At 40.8% G+C, this 25,037-nt stretch overlaps 1 protein-coding gene, 1 long non-coding RNA gene and 1 pseudogene across 4 annotated transcripts in view; 2 read left to right on the forward strand and 1 right to left on the reverse strand.

Annotated features, from left to right (window-relative positions):
- NUP107 (nucleoporin 107) overlaps positions 1 to 21,424 on the reverse strand; it is a 56,197-nt gene extending 34,773 nt beyond the window's left edge. Inside the window, exons 1-8 of one of the 3 annotated variants that reach the window (XM_032287917.1) lie at positions 21,189 to 21,344; positions 19,234 to 19,325; positions 18,662 to 18,748; positions 17,448 to 17,566; positions 16,066 to 16,210; positions 11,939 to 12,042; positions 6,649 to 6,776; positions 4,368 to 4,416 (exon numbers count right to left, since the gene is read on the reverse strand). In XM_032287917.1, coding sequence (XP_032143808.1) covers positions 4,368 to 4,416; positions 6,649 to 6,776; positions 11,939 to 12,042; positions 16,066 to 16,210; positions 17,448 to 17,566; positions 18,662 to 18,748; positions 19,234 to 19,325; positions 21,189 to 21,214 — 750 coding nt within the window. In that variant the 5' untranslated portion in view covers positions 21,215 to 21,344. Of the gene's footprint in view, positions 1 to 4,367; positions 4,417 to 6,648; positions 6,777 to 11,938; positions 12,043 to 16,065; positions 16,211 to 17,447; positions 17,567 to 18,661; positions 18,749 to 19,233; positions 19,326 to 21,188 lie in introns of all 3 variants that reach the window. The other 2 variants (XM_032287925.1, XM_032287931.1) reach the window with 2 other exon arrangements.
- Positions 8,853 to 9,225, forward strand: LOC116558047 (annotated as a pseudogene).
- A 46-nt stretch (positions 21,425 to 21,470) lies between the features above and the next one.
- LOC116558073 overlaps positions 21,471 to 25,037 on the forward strand; it is an 8,953-nt gene continuing 5,386 nt past the window's right edge. Inside the window, exons 1-2 of the long non-coding RNA XR_004271818.1 lie at positions 21,471 to 21,592; positions 22,056 to 22,211. This is a non-coding gene — a long non-coding RNA (uncharacterized LOC116558073). The remainder of the gene's footprint in view (positions 21,593 to 22,055; positions 22,212 to 25,037) is intronic.

Genomic DNA, 25,037 nt, shown 5'->3' on the forward strand with positions numbered 1-25,037 from the left:
GCTCCTGGTACTCATGTAGCTGCCGCACAATGTCCTGCTTGGCCTATTGCACAGAGGCCTCCAGCTTGGACAGCTTGGTGTTGGCATCCTTACCGGCCAGTTCCCCATGGTGCTCGGCATCTGTGATGGCAGCATCCAGGGAAGCCCTCTGGCCTTTGAGGCCTTCAATCTCAGCCTGGAGCCAGCTGATGTTCCCGTTCATCTCAGAGATCTCAGTGATCTCAGTCTTTGTGTGCTGAAGGTCATCCCCATGCTTCCGAGCCAGCGCCCGTAGCTCCTCATACTTATCTGGTACATGTTCTCAGCCTCAGCCCAGCTGCGGTTGGCGATCTCATACTGCACCTCGACCTCAGTGATGATGCTGTCCATGTTTAGGGAGTGACTGTTGTCCCTGGACAGCACCACAGATGTGTCCAAGATCTGGGACTGCAGCTCCGAGATCTCCTCTTCGTACAGCTGCCTGATGAAGTTGATCTCGTCAGTCAGCACTTCCAGGGGCGACTCCAGCTCTACTTTGTTCATGTAAGCTTCGATGAGGACTTTTTTTTTTTTTTTTTGTAGAGATGGGGTTTCACTATGTTGGCCAGGATGGTCTCGATCTATTGACCTCATGATCCGCCCACCTCGGCCTCCCAAAGTGCTGGATTATAGGCGTGAGTCACCATGACCAACCAACATTCACCATTTCTGTATGCTTATTGATCTTATCCTCATACTTTTTCTTGAAGTTCTCCTCCAGGCCTCGCATGTTACTATGCTCTGCCTCCAGCTTCAGCTTCTCCTGGCCCAGAGTCTCCAGTTGCTGCCTAAGGTTGGTGATGTAGCTCTCAAACATGTTGTCCACGTTGCTCTGAGCCATCTGCTGCTGCAGGACGCTCCACTTGGTCTCCAGGATCTTGTTCAGCTGCTCCAGGAATTATACTTTGTCGATGAAGGAGGCAAACTTCTTGCTGAGGGTCTTGATCTACTCCTTCTCCTGGGTGCATATAGCCTGGATGTTGAGGTCCACCTCCAGGTTAAGGGGCTCAGCAGGCTCTGGTTGACTGTGACAGTGGTGATGCCTCCCATACCACTGGCCCCACCATAGCCTCTGCCCAGGACACTCCGGAAGCTGCTGCTGTCCACTCGGGAGAAGCTCGAGAAGCTGATGTGGGCACCAGGTCCACTTGTGTAGGAGCGGCTACTGAAAGCCTGGGAGCTAGAAGTGGATGGCTTGAATGACTTCTGGGTCACCCTGATGGACATGGTGAAGGCAGGCGGGCTGAACCAGATGGAGATTCGAGGAGCAGAGAAGCAGCTTCTCGGTGATTCTTTTTTTTTTTTTTTTTTTTGAGACGGAGTGTTGCTCTGTTGCCCAGGCTGGAGTGCAATGGCGCAATCTCGGCTCACTGCAACCTCCACCTCCCAGGTTCAAGCGATTCTCCTGCCTCAGCCTCCCAAGTAGCTGGGATTACAGGTGTGCACCACCATGCCTGGCTAATTTTTTTTTTGTATTTTTTTAGTAGAGACGGGGTTTTACCATGTTGGTCAGGCTGGTATCAAACTCCTAACCTCATGATCCGCCTGCCTTGGCCTCCCAAAGTGCTGGAATTGCAGGCATAAGCCACTGTGCCTAGGCTGTTTTTTAAAAAGAATATTTTTGATCTGCGGTTGGTTAAATTCATGGATGTGGAACCCACATATGAGGAGGGCTGACTATACTTAACTATAAAGTGAAATATTCCCTTTAAAATCCAGAATATGAAGAGTTAGAGTTCATTATTATTCAACTTTACTTTGGAAATTCTAGCTAACATAATAAAACCAGGAAAATTAAGTTAGTAATAAGTATGGAAAAATAGTCAAAGTCATCACTATTTGTAGATAACAGAATTGTGCAGAAAACCAGAGAAAAACGCTGTTTTTTTTTTTTTTTTGGAGACAAAGTTTCACTCATGTTGCCCAGGCTGGAGTGCACTGGCATGATCTTGGCTCTCTGCAACCTCCACCTCCCGGGTTCAAGTGATTCTCCTGCCTCAGCCTCCTGAGTAGCTGGGTTGACAGGCACACGTCACCATGCCCAGCTAATTTTTTGTATTTTTAGTAGAGATGGGGCTTCATCATATTGGCCAGGCTGGTCTCGAACTCCAGACCTCGGGTCATTTACCCGCCTCGGCCTCTCAAAGTGTAGGGATTACAAGTGTGAGCTACCACGCCCGGCAAAGGAAAGCCATTAAAACTACTATTCGAGCTCGATAAATAGCCAAATATGATAGTCTTCCTAAATGTTCATGTTACTTTGTTAGAATGAAGTATTTGTAGGATAAACAAATTAAAAGATTGGAAAGATATTAAAAAATATTTTAAGTGAAAAAGGGGCCTTGGAGTTTGAGACCATCCTAGGCAACACAGTAAGACCCCCATCGCCATAAAATATTAAAAAGAAATTAGTCAGGCATGGTGGTGCCCACCTGTAGTCCCAGCTACTTGGGAGGCTGAGGCAGGAGGCTCATTTGAGCCCAAGAATTTGAGGCTACAGTGAACTATGATCATGCCATTGCACTCCGGCCTGGGAGACAAAGTGAGACCATGTCCCTGCCGCCCTGGCCCCCTGGCCAAAAAGAAAAAGAAAAAGAAAAAGAAAGAAAAGAAAAAAAAGCAGTCTAACAGATACACATACAATTATTTATTACAAATATATATTATCTCCCTTTTAAACTATAATATACTTGCTTCAAATATGAATTACTTTTAGGCTGGACGTGGTGGCTCACGCCTGTAATCCCAAAACTTTGGGAGGCCAAGGCAGGTGGATTGCTTGACGTCAGGAGTTCAAGACCAGGCTGGACAACATGGTCAAACCCTGTCTCTACTAAAAGTACAAAAATTAGCCAGGTGTGGTGGTGCAAGCCTGTAATGACAGCTACTAGGGAGGCTAAGGCACAAGAATCTCTTGAACCCAGGAGGTAGAGGTTGCAGTGAGCCAAGAATGAGCTACTATACTCCAGCCTGGGCAACAGAGCAAGAACCTACGTCTAAGGATAAAAAAGAAAAAAGTATTACTTTTGAAAACAGAAAATATAAAGTAGTTAAACCCCAAAAAGGCATCTGGTCTTGGTAGTTTCACAGGCATATATGTGTATATATTTTTTGGAAACAAATATTGCTGGTTTATTTTGGAAACAAATCTCATCCAGAAATGTTATTTGCTGCATTTAAAAACATCTGAGGCTCTTTGTATGGTTCTTTCCCAAACCCTCCATCCAGCCAAATCCAGTTTTACCACCCAAGGTACTTTCAGATCCCAGGCCTGGAGGCTGTAGGAGAGAGCACTGAATCCTAAGGGCAAAAGAATGATGTTCATTTGTCCACACTTTCGCTCACACGCATACATATGCATGAAGAAAAACATTCACTGCTTTTTTTTTTGAGACGGAATCTCACTCTGTTGCCCAGGCTAGAGTGCAGTGGTGTGATCACAGCTCACTATGGCCTTGAACTCCTAGGATCAAGTGATCCTCCGGCCTCAGACTGACAAGTACCTGGGACCACAGGCATGTGCCTCTACGCCAAACTATTTACTGCGTTATTAATGACTACAGCAAAAATGTTAGTTACAACCTAATATGTACAGTTGAATGTCTCAAGAAATTACATGTATACTCTGACATACTATTAAAAAAATATGGTAGAACCTAAATGAATTGAAAAAAGAATTTTAAAATTCTCAGTATAATGTACAAATAAAATCATATTATATGTTAAAAAACAAATGTGTATATAAATATGTGTGTGTATGTTTGTGTATATGTATGTATCTATAAAGATGCATAGAAAAATGTCTGGTAGGATACATACCAAAACTGTTACACTGAATAGTCCGTGGGATAAAAAGGGACTTTTACCTTTAACTCTCTAATATAAATCAATATTTAATTATTTTATGAGATTGAACCTTTTATTTACTTGTAAAACTTTCAAAATAAAGAAACTCAAGATGGAAGGTTGAAAATAAAATCCTGGCTGGGAGCGGTGGCTCACACCTATAATCCCAGCACTTTGGGAGGCTGAGGAGAGTAGATCACCTGAGGTCAGGAGTTCGAGACCAGCCTGGGTAACATGGTGAAACCCCATTTCTACTAAAAATTAGCTGGGCGTGGTGTCACACACTTGTAATCCCAGCTACTGAGGAGGCCGAGGCAGGAGAATCTCTTGAACCCGGGAGGTAGAGGTTGCAGTAAGCTGAGATCACACCACTGCACTCCCAGCTTGGGCAACAAGAATGAAACTCCGTCTCAAAAAAAAAAAAAAAAAAAAAAAAAATCCCATTAGTAAGTAACATGTTAATTTTTATGTATTTATAAAGAAAAAATTAATATAAAACTTACAGTAACTGCAAATACATTCTCCTCTTCTAATGCAGACTGTATTCTGTCTCTGGAGAAAAATAATACAAAATAAAAAAGCCTTATGTCACATGAATATATGAACTCACCACTGAGCATTGAGAGAAGGAAAATTTGGCTAAATTCTTTTAAAAATTTTTTATTATTTATTATTTTAAATATATATATATATATATATATATATATATATATGTGTGTGTGTGTATTTTTGCAAACAAAAGTGGGACCTCAGACTGGGCACAGTGGCTCATGCCTGTAATTCCAGTACTTTGGGAGGTCAAGGCAGGCAGATCACTTGAGGTCAGGAGTTTGAGACCAGCCTGGTCAATGGTGTGAAACCCCGTCTCTACTAAAAATACAAACATCAGGCTGAGCACAGTGGCTCATGCTTGTAATCTCAGCACTTTGGGAGGCTGAGGTGGGTGGATCACCTGAGGTCAGGAGTTCGAGACCAGCCTGGCCAACATTGTGAAACCCCATATTTTTCGTGTCTAAAAATTTTCATATTTTTAGTATCTACTAAAAATACAAAAATTAGACCAGGCATGGTGGCTCATGCCTGTAATACAAGCACTTTGGGAGGCCAAGGTGGGTGGATCGCTTGAGGTCAGGAATTCGAGACCAGCCTGGCCAACATGGCAAAACCCTGTCTTTACTAAAAGTACAAAAATTAGCCAGGCGTGGTGGCACACACCTGTAATCCCAGATACTCGGAAAGCTGAGGCAGGAGAATCTCTTGAAGCTGGGAGGTGGAGGTTGCAGTGAGCCAAGATCATACCACTGCATTCCAGCCTGGGCAACAGAGTGAGACTCCATCTCAAAAATAAAAATAAAAAAATTAGCTGGGCATAGTGGCTCACACCTGTAATCTTAGCTACTCAGGAGGCTGAGGCAAGAGAATTGCTTGAACCTTGGAGGCAGAGGTTGCAGTGAGCCAAAATTGTGCTACTGTACTCCAATCTGAGCAACAGAGTAAGACTCTTTTTCAAAAAAAAAAAAAAAAAAAAAAAAAAGGCAGGGGGGGTGACATCATTTATATAGTAATATGAAATCCATTTTTTCATATAACAATATATCATGAATATCTTTCCATGTCAATGAATATACACAAATGGTAATTTATTTATTTATTTAAGTTATTATTTTGAGATGGAGTTTTACTCTTGTTGCCCAGGCTAGAGTGCAACAGCACAATCTTGGTTCACTGCAACCTCTGCCTCACAGGTTCAAGAAATTCTCCTGCCTCCGCCTCCTTAGTAGCTGGGATTACAGGCATGTGCCACCACGCCCAGCTAATTTTGTATTTTTTTTTAGTTGAGACGGGGTTTTCTCCATGTTGGTCAAGCTGTTCTTGAACTCCTGACCTCAGGTGATCTACCCGCCTCGGCCTCCCAAAGTGCTGATATTATAGGCGTGAGCCACTGCCCTCAGCAATTATCATTATTATTATTATTTTTGAGAAGGAGTTTCACTCTGTCACCCAGGCTGGAGTGCAGTAGTACAATCTGGCTCACTACAACCTCCACCTCCCAGGTTCAAGCGATTCCCCTGCCTCAGCCTCCCGAGTAACTGGATGGTAGCGCCCACCACCACACCCTAATTTTTGTATTTTTAGTAGAGACAGGGTTCCACTATGTTGGCCAGGCTGACTGTGAACTCCTGACCTCAAGTGATCCACCTCCCTTGGCCTCCCAAAGTGCTAGGATTACAGGCATGAGCCAATGTGACGAGCCGACGAATGGTAATTTAAAATGGCTGCAAGTTATTCTGGATGTAATAGAGCTGCTATCATTTAACCAATTCCTTAGTAGTAGTTTTCAATTTTTTGAGATTTAAAAGTTTTGTTCATATGTGGTTGTATAGATTTCTGATTATTTCCTTAGGTTAAATTTCTAGGCATAAAGTTCCTAGATTCGAGGATGTGTACATGGTATAATCTTTGCCTTCTGGGGTTAATTTCTTTCAAACTTCCAAATTACATGAAGTCTACCTTTCAGATCTTTTCTTAATTTAGCCTAAGTACTGCACTATTTTTAGTACTTTCCTTAAATCTTTACACATATCCAACTTTGGTAACTATCAGCTTTATGATCTGACATCTTTCTCTTCCCTCATAACTCACTCCTGACAACTAAGGTATTAGAAATGATAAGCATCAAAAATAGCAAAACCTATTTCTAAGCATGCCCTAACTTTTAAATTAATTTGCCTGTTGGTTTATTACCTTATGTTTATTTCAGTTATGAATTCTAGACACCATTACCTATACAAAGAAGCCAGCAGCCTCCATGTGACCATCTCCTGTTGAAGAAGCCAGAGCATACTGGCTGTTTTAGAAAATTTTTGAAGTCCAGGTGTTGCTCGACTCACTATTTTACTCAGTATATTCACCTGAATAAAAAACAAAGATGTAAAAAGGTTAATTTTCTACAATTCTGAGTCACTGATAAGTTTGTATTTGAACAGAGTGCTAAAATAATTGTATTTAATATGTATATATTATAAAATTGTCTTCTCTGTCTTTTTAAGTTGAATGTAACATACCCACTAGAAATGGCCCTAATTTGGGACAAGGCAGTTTTATCTGAGTATATATATAAGTCTAACATACTCTTGATTTCAGATCCAACACTGGCAGTGATGGGTATATATTTTTCTACCCACAGGATAAATCAAACCTATCGGTGAAAAAATCATAACATAAGCCAACATTTTCGTAATTAAAAATTTTAAAGTTATCTTTACATTATCTTTGAAAAATCTGTATCATGTAACTAATCAAGAAAGATATTTTCCTAAGATTGGCAACAAAACATCATCATTTCTAAATAAAACTTTACCAAAGTCCCTCCTCATTCCAAAATAGTAGTCTTAAACCTTTTCAGAGGCTGGGTGCAGTGACTCATGCCTGTAATCCCAGCACTTTCGGAGGCCGAGGTGGGTGAATTGCTTGAGGTAAGGAGTTCGAGACCAGCCTGGCCAACATGGCGAAATCCCGTCTCTTCTAAAAATGCAAAAATTAGCCAGGGGTGATGAAGCGAGCCTGTAATCTCAGCTTCTTGGGAGACTGAGGCAGGAGAATCTCTTGAACCCGGGAGGGGAAGGTTACCGTGAGCAGAGGTTGTGCCACTGCACTCCAGCCTGGGCCACAGAATGAGACCCTGTCTTGGGTTGGGGGGTGGGAACATTTTCAGGACTGAGGCACACGTGAAAATCTAATAAAAAACATGAATGGTCCCCCTAGAAACACACACACAATTGTTTATTAGGAGGTTTAATGACCCAGGGTAAAGAAAATCTTTCTCAAAGATTATTAACAGTATCTCATTATCTTGTCAAGACTAATTAAGGAACAAGACTGCTCTCATTGAGAACACCACAATGGGTTTTCCCACCCCTTAGTAAGTATTTACAAAGTAATGTTAGTACTGTCTTAAAATTAGTACTTCATAAAAGTGTTATCTGTACTTCATTCATTTATTACATTCTCAGTTGGAATCCTGACTCCAGTGATTCGCTAAGTGATTATTATTGTTTTTGTTATTTAATGAAGCTACTGCATTTATAACAGAACAATTCAGAGGTCAATTATTAAAACATTAAATGATAAAAAGTTGTCAATTACTATTATTTCAATTATTATTGAATGCAATATTTTCTTGACGCATTTTCCTTTCTAAAAATAGACTTTTTTTTTTTAGCGTACTTTTATTTTGAGATGGGGGAGTCTCACTCTGTCACCCAGGCTAGAGTGCAGTGGCACAATCTCAGTTCACTGCAACCTCTGCCTCCCAGGTTCAAGCGATTCTCCCACCTCAGCCTCCTGAGTAGCTGGGATTAGAGGTGCCCACCACCACACTCAACTAATTTTTTTGTATTTGTAGTAGAGACGGGGTTTCACCATGTTGGCCAGGTTGGTGTCGAACTCCTGACCTCAGGTAATCCGCTTGCCTAGGCTTCCCAAAGTGCTGAGATTACAGGCATGAGCCACTGCGCATGGTCTAGTGTAGTTTTAGTTTCACAGCAAAATGGGGCAGAAAGCAGAGTAGCCGAATATCCCTTCCCCCCACAAAATCACAGCCTCCCTCACCATCAATATCTCACACTAGAATGGTACATCTGTTACAACTGAGGAACCTATATTGACAAATCATTATCCTCCAAAGTCCAGTTTATATTTAAGATTCTTTCTTGGTGGTGTACATCCTATGGATGGATTATGACAAATGTATACTGATGTGTCACCCATGTATAGCATACAGAATAGTTTCGCTTCCTTAAAAATCCTGTGCTCTGGTTCCCAAGTTAAAAACAAAAACAAAAGAAACAAAAAAACAAAATCCTGTGCTTGGAGGAAGACGCGGTCTCATAGTTGTTGCATATCGTGGATCCACACGCTCCTGCTCCTGACTCACTGCTGTTCGCTCTCCCAGAGGAACAAGTCAGTTAGGAAGCTGTGCAGCAGCCATGGCTTTTTAGGATACTGGAAAAACACCTGTGGAGCTAGAGGTGGCAATTCACCGAATTCGAATCACTCTAACAAGCCGTAATGTAAAATCCCCAGAGAAGGTATGTGCTGATTTGATCAGAAGAGCAAAGGAAAAGAACCTCAAAGTGAAAGGACCAGTCGAATGCCTACCAAGACTTTGAGAATCACTACAAGAAAAACTCCTTGTGGTGAGGGTTCTAAGACATGGGATCGTTTCCAGATGAGAATCCACAGCGACTCACTGACTTGCACGGTCCTTCTGAGACTGTTAAGCAGATTACTTCCATCAGTATTGAGCCAGGAGTTGAGGTGGAAGTCACCATTGCAGATGCTTAAGTCAGCTACTTTAATAAATTGGATTACCAGTTGTTAAAAAAAAAACACCACAAAACCTGTGCTCTACCTATTCATCACTCCCTTTCAACTAACTCCTGGCAACTGATGAACTTGTTACTGTTTCCAAGTTTTGTCTTTTCCAGAATGTTGTATAATTGTAATCATATAATATGTAGCCTTTTTAGATTGGCTTCTTTCACTTAGCAATATGCATTTATGTAAGAGTATGTTTAGTTTTTAAGAAACTGCAACTGTCTTCCAAAGTAGCTATAGCTGTTTGCATTTCCATCAGCAATGAATGATAGCTCCTGTTGTTCCACATCCTCTCCAGCATTTATGTTTTGGATCCTCATCATTCTATTTCTTTTTTGTTTTTGCAAAGATGGGGTTTTGCTATGCTGCCCAGCCTGGCCTTGAACTCCTGGCCTCAAGTGTTCCTCCTGCCTCAGCCTCCCAAAGTGTTGGGATTACTGGCGGGAGCCACAGCACTGGCCCGGATCTTCACCATTCTAATAGGTATATTGTAGAAAGTCATTATTTTAATTTGCAATTCTCTAATGGCTGATATGAACCATCTTATCTGGGTTTTTTATTTTTTATTTTTTGAGACGGAGTCTTGCTCTGTCACCCAAGCTGGAGTACAATGGCTTAATTTGGTTCACTGCAACTTCCGCCTCCCAGGTTCAAGCGATTCTCCTGCCTCAGCCTCCTGAGTAGCTGGGATTATAGGTGCCCGCCATCACACCTGGCTAACTTTGTATTTTTTTTTTTTCCATTTATTTATTTTATTGCATTTTAGGTTTTGGGGTACATGTGAAGAACATGCAAAATTGTTGCATAGGTACACACGTGGCAGTGTGATTTGCTGCCTTCCTCCCCATCACCTACATCTGGCATTTCTCCCCTTGCTATCTCTCCCCAGCTCCCCACCCCCCACCATCCCTCCCCTATTTCCCCCCAACTGACCCCAGTGTGTAGTGCTCCCCTCCCTGTGTCCATGTGTTCTCATTGTTCAACACCCGCCTATGAGTGAGAACATGCAGTGTTTGATCTTCTGCTCTTCTGTCAATTTGCTGAGAATGATGGTTTCCAGGTTCATCCATGTCCCTACAAAGGACCCAAACTCATCGTTTTTGATGGCTGCATAATATTCCATGGTGTATATGTGCCACATTTTCCCTATCCAGTCTATCGTCGATGGGCATTTGGGTTGGTTCCAGGTCTTTGCTATTGTAAACAGTGCTGCAATGAACATTCGTGTGCACGTGTCCTTATAGTAGAACGATTTGTAATCCTTTGGATACATACCCAGTAATGGGATTGCTGGGTCAAATGGAATTTCTATTTCTAGGTCCTTGAGGAATCGCCACATTGTCTTCCACAATGGTTGAACTAATTTATACTCCCACCAACAGTGCAAAAGTGTTTCTATTTCTCCACATCCTCTCCAGCATCTGTTGTCTCCAGATTTTTTAATGATCGCCATTCTAACTGGTGTGAGATGGTATCTCAATGTTATTTTGATTTGCATTTCTCTGATGACCAGTGATGATGAGCATTTTTTCATGTTTGTTGGCCTCATGTATGTCTTCTTCTGTAAAGTGTCTGCTTTTTGTTTTTTTCCTTTTTGTGGAGAATGGGGTCTCGCTATATTGCCCAGGCAGGTCTCGAACTCCTGGGCTCAAGCTATCCTCCCGCCCCTGCCTCCCTAAGAGCTGGGATTACAGGCGTGAGCCACAGCGCCCGGCAACTTTGTATTTTTTAGTAGAGATGGGTTTCAACATGTTGGCCCAGTTGGTCTCGAACTCCTGACCTCAGGTGATTCGCCCGCCTTGGCCTCCCAAAGTGCTAGGATTACAGGCATGAGTAATGCCTGGCCAAAGCATTTCTTCATATGCTTATTTGCCATCTGAATATCTTCTTTGGTGACGTGCCTGTTTCCACCTTTTGTTCATTTTTTAACTAGGTTGTTTATTTTCTTATTGTTGAGGTTTGTTTTGTTATTATAAGTTCCAGGATAAATGTGCAGGACATGCAGGTTTGTTATATAGGTAAACATGTGCCATGGTGGTTTGCTGCACCTGTCAACCCATTACCTTGGTATTAAACCCAGCAGGCATTACCTATTGTTCCTGATGCTCTCCCGCCCCCCACCCCCACTTCTTATTGTTGAATTGTAAATATTCTTCATATATTTTCTTTTTTTTTCTTCATATATTTTAAATTTTCATTTCTTTTTTTGAGACAGGGTCTACTTTGTCACCCTGGCTGGAGTGCAGTGGTGTGATCATGGCTCACTGTAGCCTCAAACTCTGGGACTCATGCAATCTTCCCACCTTAGCCTCCCAAGTAGCTAGGACCACAGGTGTGTACCACCATGCTTGGCAAATGTATTTCTTGTAGAGAATAAGGCCTTCCCATGTTGCCCAGGCTGGTCTTGAACTCCTGGGTTCAAGTGATCCTTCTGCTCTGGCCTCCCAAAGCACTGGGAGCCATCACATCTGGCCGGATTTTCCTTTTTCAAAGCAGCAGAATCCTTTTGTCTCCCAAATAAATATTGTATGGACCCTCAATATGTAAAATGCAGAGATGCTCTAGTTGACTTTCCCTCCACTCCTGCCACTGCTCCCCTAAGACATCTCCCTTAAATGCCATAAATTAGGAGGTTAATGCTGTTTATAAAAACCAAAAATGCTGAAGTTTGACTAATGGAGTGAAATTAGCTTACCTGACTACCACAAATATTTTCATACTCTTCCACAAGATCAAAAACTGTACCCGAAGAGTGCTTCAGAAAAGACTGCAGGAAATCAGAGAACATACTCATGGATGCTAGAACACATAAAAAATAAAAAAAAAGGAAGAAAAGTTAAGTGACATACTTCTAGGTAATTCTGTTTGAAAATTTATTTATTATTTTTTAAATTTATTTTTGAGATGGAGTTTCACTCTTGTTGCCCATAGTGGATTGCAATGGTGTGGTCTCAGTTCACTGCAACCTCCACCTCCCAGGTTCAAGTGATCCTCCTGCCTCAGCCTCCCAAGTAGCTGGGATTACAGGCGTGCGCCACCATGCTCGGCTAATTTTTGTATTTTTAGTAAGACAAGGTTTGACCATATTGGCCAGGCTTGTCTCAAACTCATGACCTCAGATGATCTGCCTGCCTCAGCCTCCCTAAGTGCTGGGATTACAGGCGTGAGCCACCACACCCAGCCTGTTTGAAAATTTAAGTAGCTACAAGTCTTTTATAAATTCACTGCTATTTAAAAAAATTTAATTGGCAAAATACATGTAATATAAAATTTATCTTAATCATTTTTCTTCTTCTTTTTTTTTTTAAGAGAGGGGGGTCTTGCTCTGTCACCTAGGCTGGAGTACAGTGGTGCAATCATGACTCACAATATCCTCAAACTCCTAGGCTCAAGCAATCCTCCCGCCTCAGCCTCCCCAGTAGCTGGGACTATAGGTGTATACCAGCCACTATGCTTAGCTAATTTTTTATTAGTTTATAGAGACAGGGTCTTGCTACCTTCTGTCTCAGCCTCCCAAAGTGGTAGGATTAAAGGCAGGAGCCACCATGCCTGGTTTAATCATTTTTAAGTGTATAGTTCAGTGTCAGTAAGTACATTCACATTATTGTGCTACCATTACCACTGTGTATCCACAGAACTCTTTTCATCTTGTAAAACTGAAACTCTGTACTCAATAAACATTATCTTCCTACTCACCCCAGCCCCTGACAACCAACAGTCTACTTTCTGTCTCTACACGTTTTGACTATTTTAAATATCTCATGTAAGTGGAACCATACAGTATTTGCCCTTTTGTGACTGGCTTATTTCACTTAGCATAATATTCTCAAGGTTCATCCATGTTGTCGCATGTGTCAGAATGTCCTTCCTTTTTGGGTGAATAATATTCCATTGCATGCATAGATCACATTTTGTTTCCCCCATTCATCTATCAACAGGCACTTGGCTTGCTTTCACCTTTTGGCTACTATGAATCATGTTATGAACATGTATATACAAACATCCCTTTGAGACTGCTTTCCATTCTTTTGGATATATACCCAGAGGCAGATTTGCTGGATCATATGGTAATTCCATTTTTCATTTTTTTGAGGAACTGCCAAACTGTTTTCCACAGCAGCAGTATCATTTTACATTCCCACCAATAGTGCCAAGGATTTGAATTTCTCCCCATTGTTGTCAATACTTGTTATTTTTTTTTTTTTTTTTTTTTTTTTTTTTTTTTTTGCTGTTGTTGTTGTTGTTTGTTTTTTAGTAGCCATCCTAATGGGTGTAAGGCAGTATCTAGTATCTCACTGTAGTTCTGTTTTGGATTTTCCTAATGATTAGTAATGTTGAGCAGCTTTTCATGTGGTTACTGGTCATTTGTGTATCTTTTTTAGAAAAGTATTCTATTTCTTTGCTCATTTTTAAATTGGGTTGATTTTTTGTTGTTGAGTTGTAGGAGTTTTTATATATTTTGGATATTAACCCCTAATCAGAGATATGATTTGCAAATATTTTCTCTCATTCTGTGGGTTGCCTTTTCACTTTGCTGATTGTATCCTTTCATGCATAAAAGTTTAAAATTTTAATGTAGTCCAATTTATCTGTTTTTTCTTTTGATATCTAAAGGTCTTTTAAGATCTCAAAGATGTACTAGTTATTTTATGAACAATTACTTAAGAAACTGAGCCAGATTTAAAAATATCTGAATTATATTTTAAGCACACCATTACAAAGTAGTGGAGAAAGTTATAATACATACTAAATGGCATGTTCCACTCTAGGAAAATACAGGCACTTCACCTAAATGGAAAGTATTTTGAGTCACTGAATATGAGTAACAATTCGGCTAGGCACGGTGGCTCACACCTGTAATCCCAGCACTTTGTGAGGCCGAGGCAGGCGGATCACTATGTCAGGAGATCAAGATCATCCTGGCCTAAATGGTGAAACCCTATTTCTAATAAAAATACAAAAAATTATCTGGGCGTGGTGCCACATGCCTGTAATCTCAGCTACTCAGGAGGCTCAGGCAAGAGAATCACTTGAACCTGGTAGGCAGGGGTTGCAGTGAGCTGAGATAGCACCACTGCATTCCAGCCTGGGCAACAGAGCGAGACTGCATCTCAAAAAAAAAAAAAAAGAGTACCTATTTTTGACAGATACTACAAGAAAGTAGTTACCAAAGTGTCAAAAGCAGGGCTCTGGAGCTAAACTGCTTAGTTTCAAATCCTCGTACTACCACTTCCTAGCCACTTTGAGCAGCAGTTTCCTTTTCTCAAAAATCGGAATAATTATTGTAACTATTTAATGGACTAGGATAAGTATTACATGAGCTAATGCTTATACAGTGGTCAAAAAAAAAAACTGTATTAGGGTCCAGGACAAAACAAAACACATCAACAGTGTTAGATTAAGAACTAAACCTAAAGAAAGAAATACTCTTTCAACAGTACAAATAAGAAAAAAATTAAAATATGAGACTTGTCTAATAATATAATGGGCTACTGTTCACATTAAAAGATAAAATGGCAAGATGCTGCTCTGACTGAGAACTAAGGTGAGATTTTCAACCTTCTAGTCATATTGTATCAAATACTGTAGCCATAACCGTAACTAATTAGCTTAATGAAAAATATATCATAGACAGAAGGCCATATGAAGACACAGTAGGAAGGCGGCTGTATATAAGTCAAGAGAAGAGGCCTTAGAGAAAACCAACCCTGCCAACACCTTTACCTAAGACATTTACCCTCCAGAATTGTGAGAAAATAAATTTCTGTTGTTGCCTGTAATCCCAGCACTTCGAGAGGCTGTGGTGGTAGAATGACTTGTGTACAGGAGTTTGAGACCAGCCTGGGCAACATAGTGAGACCCTGTCTCTACAAAGAAATAAAAAATTAGGCTGGGCACAGTGACTTATGCCTGTAATCCCAGCACTTTGGGAGGCTGAGGCAGGCGATCACTTGAGCTCAGGAGTCTAAGACCAGCCTGGTCAACATGGTTAAACCCTGCCTCTACAAGAAATACAAAAATTAGCCAGGCATTGTGGTAGGCATCTGTAATCTCAGCTACTTGGGAGGCTGATGCAGGAGATTCACCTGAACATGGCAGGCGGAGGTTGCAGTGAGCCAAGATTGTGCCACAGCACTCCAGGCTGGGCAACAAAGCGAGACTCTGTCTTAAAAAAGAAAAGAAAAGAAAAAATCAGCTGGTGGCCAGATGCAGTGGCTCAGACCTGTAATCCCAGTACTTTGGGGGGCCAAGGTGGGCAGATTACCTGTGGTCAGGAGTTCGAGACCAGCCTGGCCAACATGATGAAACCCCATCTCTACTAAAAATACAAAAATTAGCTGGGTATGGTAGCATGTGCCTATAATCTCAGCTACTCAGGAGACTGAGGCAGGAGAATTGCTTAAACTTGGGAGGCAAAGGCGCAGTGAGCTGAGATGCCATCACTGTACTCCAGCCTGGACAACAGAGAAAGACTCTGCCCAAAATAAATAAATAAATAAATAAGCTATGAATGGTGGGTGAATGCCTGCAGTCCCAATTACTGTAGGAGGCTGAGGCTGCAGAATTGCTTAAGCCTGGGAGTCTGAGGATGCAGTGAGCCATGATTGCACCACTGCACTTAGCCTGGGTGACAGAGTGAGATTCTTGTCTCAAAACAAACAAACAAATAAAATTCTTGTTTAAGCCACTCCCTTAAGAAAAAAAGAGAAAGAAAAGGAAGAGAAAAATATATTATAATGATGTTCAGAAACAGGAGGAGACAATTTCCTTGATATTAGTAAAGTGGAAAGCTACTTGTCACAAAGTTCAATGCCATTTTACCAGCTTCTCCAGGATCATCCTCACGTAACATAACAGCACTGATAGTTATATCTTCTGTTACACCATGGGGCTCTGTGTTTGTGAAGACCCCGGAACGCTGTGATGAAAATGCAGCTGCCCAGTTACTGTCATCCAGATTAGTAACCTTAAAAAAATAAACAAATAAAAATATAGAAAAGTGATGGAGTTATTGTCACTGAGTGGATACTTTAAATAAGGTTTCTAAAAATTATATGTATGTCTTTCTTTCTTTTCTTTTTTCTTTCTTTTTTTTTTTAACATGAGACAAGGTCTAGGTCTATTGTCCAGGCTGGAGTGCAGTGGCATGATCATGGCTCAGTGCAACCTTTGCCTCCCAGGCTCAAGCCATCCTCCTACCTCACCCTCCCAAGTAGTTAGGACTACAAGCACATGCCACCATGCCTGGCTAATTTTTGTATTTTTAATAGAGATGGGGTTTCACCATGTTGGCCAGGCTGATTTCAAACTCCTGGCTTCAAGTGATCCGCCCACCTCAGCCTTCCAAAGTGCTGGGATTACAGATGTGAGCCACCATGCCCAGCTGCTATAGTATATTTTTAATACTTAGGTGAAGTCATTCTTCATCACAGTTTATGTAACATTTCTTTTCCTATTTTCAATACTGTTCCATAGTAATTTCTAAAGTGTATCTCATCTATTTTTTCCAATTTTCTCTTTTATCCCCTTTGATACATTTTATCTCTTCCTTATGATAATCTTCATCTATTACCCTCTGATTTCTCCTCTTGTATGCTTCAAAACAGGGATCAGATTTTATAGCCATCAGCAACCAACCACAGCACGTACTTCTCCTGGTCAGCAAACTGACAGATTAAAACATCTTATTTGCATCTAAAGGTTGCTGGTATCACTGTTTCCATCTGGGATATGAAATGCACATGGTTTTCAGTTTTTTAAATGTCTAATTATTTCAATCCATATAACCTAGTTATACTTTTATGATGATTTATGACTCAATATTCATTAAAAGGCTTTTAAGTATTCATTAAAAGACATATCAAATAACATACTTTTATTAAAAGGAAGAAGATCTTTCTTCTCTCCCCCTTTTTCTTTTTCAATCATGGCTCACTGCAACCTTTGCCACCTGGGTTCAAGCAATTCTCACACCTTAGCCTCCCAAGTAGCTGCATGAGCCACCACTCCCAGCTAATTGTTTTATTTTTAGTAGAGACAGGGTTTTATCATGCTAGCCAGGTTGGTCTCAAACTCCTGACCTCTGGAAGGCCAAGGCAGGAGAATCACTTGAGGTCAGGAGTTTGAAGAGTGCTGAAATTACAGGTGTGAGCCGCCACACTCGACCCAAAAGGAAAAGTTCTTAGCCCTATTTTTCTACATACCATGGAGAGATTTCCCAAGATCCCTGAAGACTGTGTAAGTCGAGGCGACTTCCCTCCTGTTCCAAGAATGCAGGAAATATCCGGCTGCCTTAGTAAGCTTCGGTTTGTTGGGGTAACTACAAACAAAGGTTGGTAGAAAAAACTTAAGGTGCCTGAGCATTCATTATCAAAACAAAGTAAGCAAACAAACAAGGAAGAATAAATTTTTCAGTTTACCATTATTTAGACTCTAACCAGATAAATACTTTAAATGTTAACATTTTCACAATACAAGGATTTAACTTACTTTTCTAAATTTGAGTTCTAGGTACTACTGAGCCTATCAGGAAAAATCTTACTGCAATTATGAATGCTTTCATTATAGCATAACTGAGCAGTTAAAAACACTAATGAGTCAATGGATTCTTCATGTTTTAATTTTATAAGGCTTACTGAGGCAGTGCATTATAGTGGGAATAAACTTTGGAGTAAACAGATCATTGTTTGAATCCCAATTTCATTATTTACATACTTTACAGAGTCTTGTTCTTTTGCCCTGGCTGGAGTACAGTGGCACAATTGCAGCTCACTGCAACCTCTCCCTCCTAGGTTTAAGCAATTCTCCTGCCTCAGCCTCCTGAGTAGCTGGGATTACAAGCATGCCCCACTATGCCAGCTAATTTTTGTATTTTTAGTAGAGATGGGGTTTCACCATGTTGGCCAAGCTGATCTCAAACTCCTAGCCTCAAGTGATCTGCCCACCTTAGCCTCCCAAAGTGTTGAGATTACAGGTGTGAGCCACTGCATCCAGCCTATTTACATACTTATTGCCTGTATTAGTTAACTTCTCTAAGTCTTGCTTTCAGTTTTGGTAAAATAGAACTAACAATACCTGGGCTGGGCGTGGTGGCTCACGCCTGGAATCCAAGCACTTTGGAGGCCAAGGCAGGTGGATCACCTGAGGTTGGGAGTTCAAGATCAGCCTGACCAACATGGTGAAACGCCGTGTTTAAAAAAAAAAAGAACTAACAATACCTATGTCATAGTTACTGTGTGTTTATGTAAAATAAAGTATCTTGTACATGGCAAGAGTTCAACAAATAACTGCAATCATTATTATTTGTGCTTAATTATTGATATTGTAACCAAATACTATACTTATGTGCTACAATAAATGTTAGCTGCCATTATAATTATCATTATTATTAAGTGCTTTAAAAGCAAAAAAGTCTTACAAGGCTGTCGAAAGGAGCTAGGAGTTTGAGGAATAACCTGGTTTCTTGGTGTAGTATTACCAGAATTTTCATCTTGAGATGCCTGAACTGTACAATGAGTTAAGAAAAGTTTTCCATGTAGAAAAGAGATCATTAAAGTGAGAACTAACAATATTTTTACTATATAAATTATGTGAATACATTTATCAAGAATAAAGTATTTTATGGCTACTATTTTTCTATGCAAAGGGTAAATAATTCCTTCTGCCATCTAAATTCTCTGATGTCAGTTTTAGATAACTACTAAACTAAATGTTTTTAGTCAGTTTTCAAATAATAAAAAGAAATCTAATCTCAGCAGAAGCTAACCACAATATGATAGCAGTAAAATGAAATATCTTTATTCTTAGGGAAACATAATCTCATTAAATTTTAGCATTATATTTACCAAACAACAGATCCACAGAGTGAAAAAAAATTTCTACAGGATTTTATTATAGCTAACATTTGATACTCTCATAAAAGAAAATTCTACAACACCGATTCCAAACATGTTACAATTTTTATAATGATGCTTAAATTGCAAAGGATACTTAAAATTCTTTTTTGAGCACTCTGTTTCCGTGCAGTCCGTGTCACCTCTGCCTCCCGGATTACAGGGGATGATATATCTCCAAAGCCACTCCTAAAGTAGTATAATCAAGTTTACATAAGTGAAATGAGAATGTGGTATTTGAAAAAGAATTTTATCATCACAGCTGGAGTAAAGGACTCTGCGTAAGTTATGGTATAGGTCATTTCAGTAGCCAAGTCTTACATCTTTTGCTGAGAATGCACTCCTGGCTCCAAATCCTGCTTATTCTTCAAAGCCTTACTCAAATCTTACCTGCACAAAAACTTCTCTGACTTTCTAGTACTCGCTATGTTATTTTCTCCTAAGGAATTATTTCAACACTTGGAATCTATATTATAACACTGTTTTAGATAAATGCTTCATAAAAGTCAATCTCATTTCCCTTGTTGGATCGAAGAGTTATCTAATTACAGGAATTCTCTCTTAAAAGATTTTCTGCAGTCTCCAAAATGCTTTAAAACACAGGTACTACTGAAAAACAAACAACAACACAAAACAGAGCTTGTGAGATAAGAGGGTAAGTAAAATAATTCTGGTAAATGAAGCAAAATGATCCTTCAAATTATTTCAACCCAGGATGTCTCCTGTCCCATCACTCCCTGTCATTTTCACTCAAAGGTCTAGAAACGAAATTGTGTGGACTAAAAGGCCTATGTTTAAGACAAGAATCTCATATGCTTTTCCTCCACTTAAAACCTTCAGATATTCCTTCAGCAGGAAAGTATGGGAAACAATAACCAAAGACAAAATTTTAAAGATTTAATTAAAAAACAAACAAACAAAAAAACCTTCAGATATCTCTCTCTGGTCTATAGAAGTACAAATTTCCTAAAATGCTATTTACAATGTGACCCCAGTTTAGGGGTTCAGTCTTATATTCAGCCACAAATATCACTTTAAACATATTCTGCATGTGACTGCCAAGCTACAACATAAAGCACATACTTTTTTCTATATCCTAACACCTTTGAATATGTTTCTTTTACAAAGACCTACAGTTGCCCCCTTGAGCACCTGGTCAACAACTACTTACTCCTCAAAGAGCCCCAGGTAGCCTGGAGATGCACAGATGCAGGTTGGAAATTTGGTCCTTGTATTTACTAGCCTCCTAACTTTCAGCAAGTTCCTTAACCTCTTTTAGTCTCAGTGGTATCTATGAAGAAAGGATAATAGCACATATTTTCATAGGATTTTTTTCTTGTTCTGAAGATTAAATAAGCTAATAATATATATTCAAAGCCTTTAGAACAATGCAGTCACAGAGTAGGTACTCAAGGTTTGGAGTACCAATAATGTACTACTATTATTCAAAGACCAGCTAGAAAGTTACCTTCTTTGAGAGGTCTTCCTGATAGTTATACAGTGACAGGGAGACTTAATCGTTCCAAAACACTTATCACTTTATACTGCTTGGTTGTCTCCTCTACACAACTAATTCCCCGAGGTGAAGGATCTTGAATAACCGATCTTTGTTGCAGCCGGCTAGCATAGTACCCAGATTATAGAATGAACCCAGTATCTGATGCTGGCACTTGTAATCAGAAAGTCTGGGCTGAGATCCCAGTATCTTCATTGACTGGCTTTGTGATCTCAGGCTGGTCACTCAGCATGTAGAACGCCAGGCTACCTACCCTGCCCACCCCAGGAGTGAATAGTGTTGCTGCCCTAAAGCGCCGAATAGATCGCAGAACACAGCGAGAATGTAGAGAACCATCATGATCCGTATCCCACCCCGACGCACGCCAAGCGACCTTTTCCGCATTTGTAGCCAAATTTCCTGGCCTGGGGAAGGAGTCTTAGGGGAAGCACCCAGGACCTCCTTGGCTTCTCTGGGAGTCTAGTTTCACCTATTTCGTTTCGCCAGCAGGCGAGAGGGACAAGACTTCGGGCTCAGCTCCCACGATCAGAACTGACCTGTCCATGGCTAAAGCCTTTTCCATACAGAACCAAGGTTGGCTCCAGTTTAGTTACCGCGTTTTAGCCTTCCCGCTCTCCGGAAGCAAGCCTTTCGACCTGGAAGCACTCTCCCTAAAACAGCCCCACAGAAAAAGCGTAGGGGAGAAGAAACAACGTTCCCATCTAGCGCATGCGCGACTTGAACCTACAGGTGCAAGCCCGGTGAGCGCAGGCGCAAAGTTTGCAACTTCTGCCTGGCTGGACCAGGCAGGACCGGGGGCGGGACCTAGTTGCGTTTAGCACGGAAGCGTTGCGGCCGCTTTGCCTGACCAACGTCTGTGGGTGTGGAGCAGGCATTGGGTTCTCCTACTGGGAAAAATGAAGTATGTTGATGGTCTGGAAAAATGTGAAGTCATTTCCTGGTATTCTCTCTCAGAAAGCGCCTGTTCTTGGAATTCAGATATGTGGGCTCTGCCTCGGGAGATTTCTGTTTTTCTCCTTACACTCAGTCCTTTGTGCTGTAGCTCCCTACAGTTTTTGAAATTATTTTCCATAACTGCTATTTGTTCTTTACTTGGTATTTTTTCCTACTAAGGAAAAAAAGTTCATCTATGTTAAAAAGTAGAAAGGCAAGCGTAAAATATGGTGGTGTTGCTCTCTATTCAAAGTGCCGTCTAGGCGAATAGTGGTTATATTTTGGTCTTGAAAGAGTCAGTCACATTTTTGGTTTTTTTGTTTTTTTTTTTCTGTTTGAAAGTAGTGACTGGTTATTAACTGACAAGATTACAAAAATAATATTAGACACCTCAGTTTATCCATTTAATAAGCCTGTTGATACGGTCTTTTCTGTTGCTGGCATTTATACCTTTCATTAATACAAAATAGGTAGTCCTTCATTCTACCTCGTGGAGAAGACAATTTGAAGGATCACGAGAACTTGAAGAATTTTTCAACAACATAGAGCTCACGAATCAAATTCTCCAGTCAGATGATGTCATATTTATCAAGAGATCTAGCAATGAAAGAGTTATCTCTGTTAAGGTAATTTGTTTATTGGTTTTACCATAACCAGTATGTATATCAGCTCATTTATTGATTTCAGGTTCAGGTGCCTCATGCAATTTGTAGTTCTACAATCCTCAGCATTGTTAACCGAAGCCTTGTTGAGTTTAACAAAGGTGCCATTGACAATCTGGGGAAAGTGAAGAAGTTGCCACAGACTTTTGGGCTTACACTATTGATACATTTGATCCTTATTAATGACAATTTGAGTTTCACAGATAAGTAGAAATTGCCAGCTTTTCTTGCCATGTATTCCTGGTGACAGTGCTGAGCTTTTTTTTTTTTTTTTTTTCTTTTTGAGTTTAAGTCTCACTCTAGTCCAGGCTGGAGGGCCGTGGCGTGATCTCAGCTCACTGCAAACTCTGTAAGCAAGGAAAGCTGTATCTATGAAAAAGCTAAGCACTGTGGGTGTGGTGGCTTACCCCTGTAATCCCAGCACTTTGGGAGGCCCAGGTGGGAGTATGGTGTGGGCCCAAGAGTTTGAGACCAGCCTGGGCAACAACATGAGACCCTGTTTCTGCAAAATATTTTTTTTTTTTTTTTGAGACAGGGTCTCGCTTTATCGCCCAGGATGGAGTGCAGTGGCGTGATATTGGCTCACTGCAACCTCCGCCTCCCAGGTTCAAGCAATACTCCTGCTTCAGTCTCCTAAATAACTGGGATTACTGGCATGCACCACCATGCCGGGCTAATTTTTTGTATTTTTAGTAGAGATGGGGTTTCTCCATATTGATCAGGCTGGTCTCGAACTCCCAACATCATATGATCCACCTGCCTTAGCCTCCCAAAGTGCTGGAATTACAGGCGTGAACCACTGCACCATCACAAATATTTTTTAAAAAGCAGGGGGGTGGGCATGAGAGAGAGACATCAAATGTACACTGTACATAGCAGGTCATCGAAATGTTATTTTTCTCCTTCAATAACCTTTTTGAAGAGTTATGCCCTGGTGTGGTCTCATTCTCCCAACCTCCTAATTTTCCTGTACAAAAGTACACTTGTTCTTACAGAAAGCAAAATGTGGTGCTAATGATTTCTGTCAGTGCTGGGGCAAGTTACTTCAAAGTGTTATCTGTGGTTCAGGTTCTTGCTCCATGTCCCTCAGCAATTGAATTCCAATGAGTTTTATTCATGTAATATAATTGAAGTGTACTTGAGGTGGTTGACCATGAAGCACACAATAAGAAAGAAGAGCAGTTTGGGGCAAAAAAAATTAGCCCTGTGTTCAGTACATATGCAAAGACAGAAAACTTTCTGGAAAGTGCCCTGCGTTTCACTTTGACACATTTAATTAGTAGGCATGAACACCATACAGCCCCCACCAAAATTTCAAAACATACTCATTTCATTACCTTAAAGGATGTGGAATACATTTCTTGTGTGGTATATATTGTATACATGGTAGCTTTAGATTTAGTATTCTTGGTTGCAGTGACAGAAATTGACTGTGATTAACTTAAAAAGGAATTTACTGGAAACACATCAGGAGCTCTTAGAATTGTTAAGAAACTGGAGAAAAGGTCTGGGAAAGCACAGCCTCTCAGGAGCTGAAGACCAGGAAGCATCTATCCCAAAAACGCTCCAATTCCAACTGTTCACCCCGGAGCATCCTTCACTCCCTTATCCCCAACAGTTGGGGTGTCAAATATCATTATTTGCACCCCCACCGCCCTGCCCCACCCCAGTTTTTTTTGTTTTTTTTAAACAGGCTGTTTGGATTGCTCAGGCTGGAGTTCAGTGGCACAATTTTGGCTCACTATAGCCTCAATTTCCTGGGCTCAAGCGATCCTCCCACCTCAGCCTCATGAGTAGCTGGGACTACAGACACGTGCTGTCACACCTAGCTAATTTTTTAAATTTATGTTTTTGTAGAAACGGAGTCTCTCTATGTTATTCAGCCTCCTGAGTAGCTAGGGTTACAGGGGTGCGCCACCACACCCAGCTAATTTTTGTATTTTTAGGAGAGATGGGATTTCACCATGTTGGCCAGGATGGTCTCGATCTCCTGACCTTGTGATCCGCCCACCTCAGCCTCCCAAAGTGCTGGGATTACAGGCATAAGCCACCTCGCCCGGTCAGAATATATATGTATTCTTACTTAAAATAAATTATTAGGTAAAACTGTTACATCTTGCAAATTGATGTTAGTGCGTGGTTGGCAATGTTTTAGTCTTTTTTTTTTCCTCCCTTGATGTTGACCAGGTCTTTTAATTTACTTTAAAAAAAATGTGATAATGTATACATAAAATTTACCATTTTAACCATCATTAAGTTTGTAATTCACTGACATTAAATACATTCACATTGTTGTGCAGGGCAATGTTTTATTCTTTTTTAAAAAAACAAACTTGAAGTCCTTGTGCCTGAACAGTCCCTCCCTCCCTCCCTCTGTCCCTCTGTCCCTCTCTCCCCCTCTTTCTTTCTCTTTTTCTCTTTTTTTTTTCCTCCCTTTTTTTTTTCTGTCTTTCACAGGATCTCCCTGTGTTGCTCAGGCTGGAGTGCAATGTTGCAAACATGGCTCACTGCCGTCTTGACTCCTCCTGAGCTCAAGCGATCCTCCCACCCTCAAGCTCCCAAATAGCTGGGACTACAGGTGCACACCAGTATGCCCAGCTAAGTTTTGTATTTTTTTGTAGATACTGGTTTTCACTGTGTTGCCCAGGCTGGTCTTGAACTCCTGAGTTCGTCTCAAATTCCTGAGCTAAAGCAAGCTACCTGCCTCAGCCTCCCATAGTGCTGGGATTACAGACATGAATGAACCAGCATGCCCAGGCGAATGTTTTCTTTTTTTCTTTTTTTTTTTTG

Source organism: Sapajus apella, unplaced genomic scaffold (genome assembly GCF_009761245.1).
Source record: "Sapajus apella isolate SASKATOON/1434 unplaced genomic scaffold, GSC_monkey_1.0 scaffold2, whole genome shotgun sequence".
NCBI classification, from domain to species: Eukaryota; Metazoa; Chordata; class Mammalia; order Primates; family Cebidae; genus Sapajus; species Sapajus apella.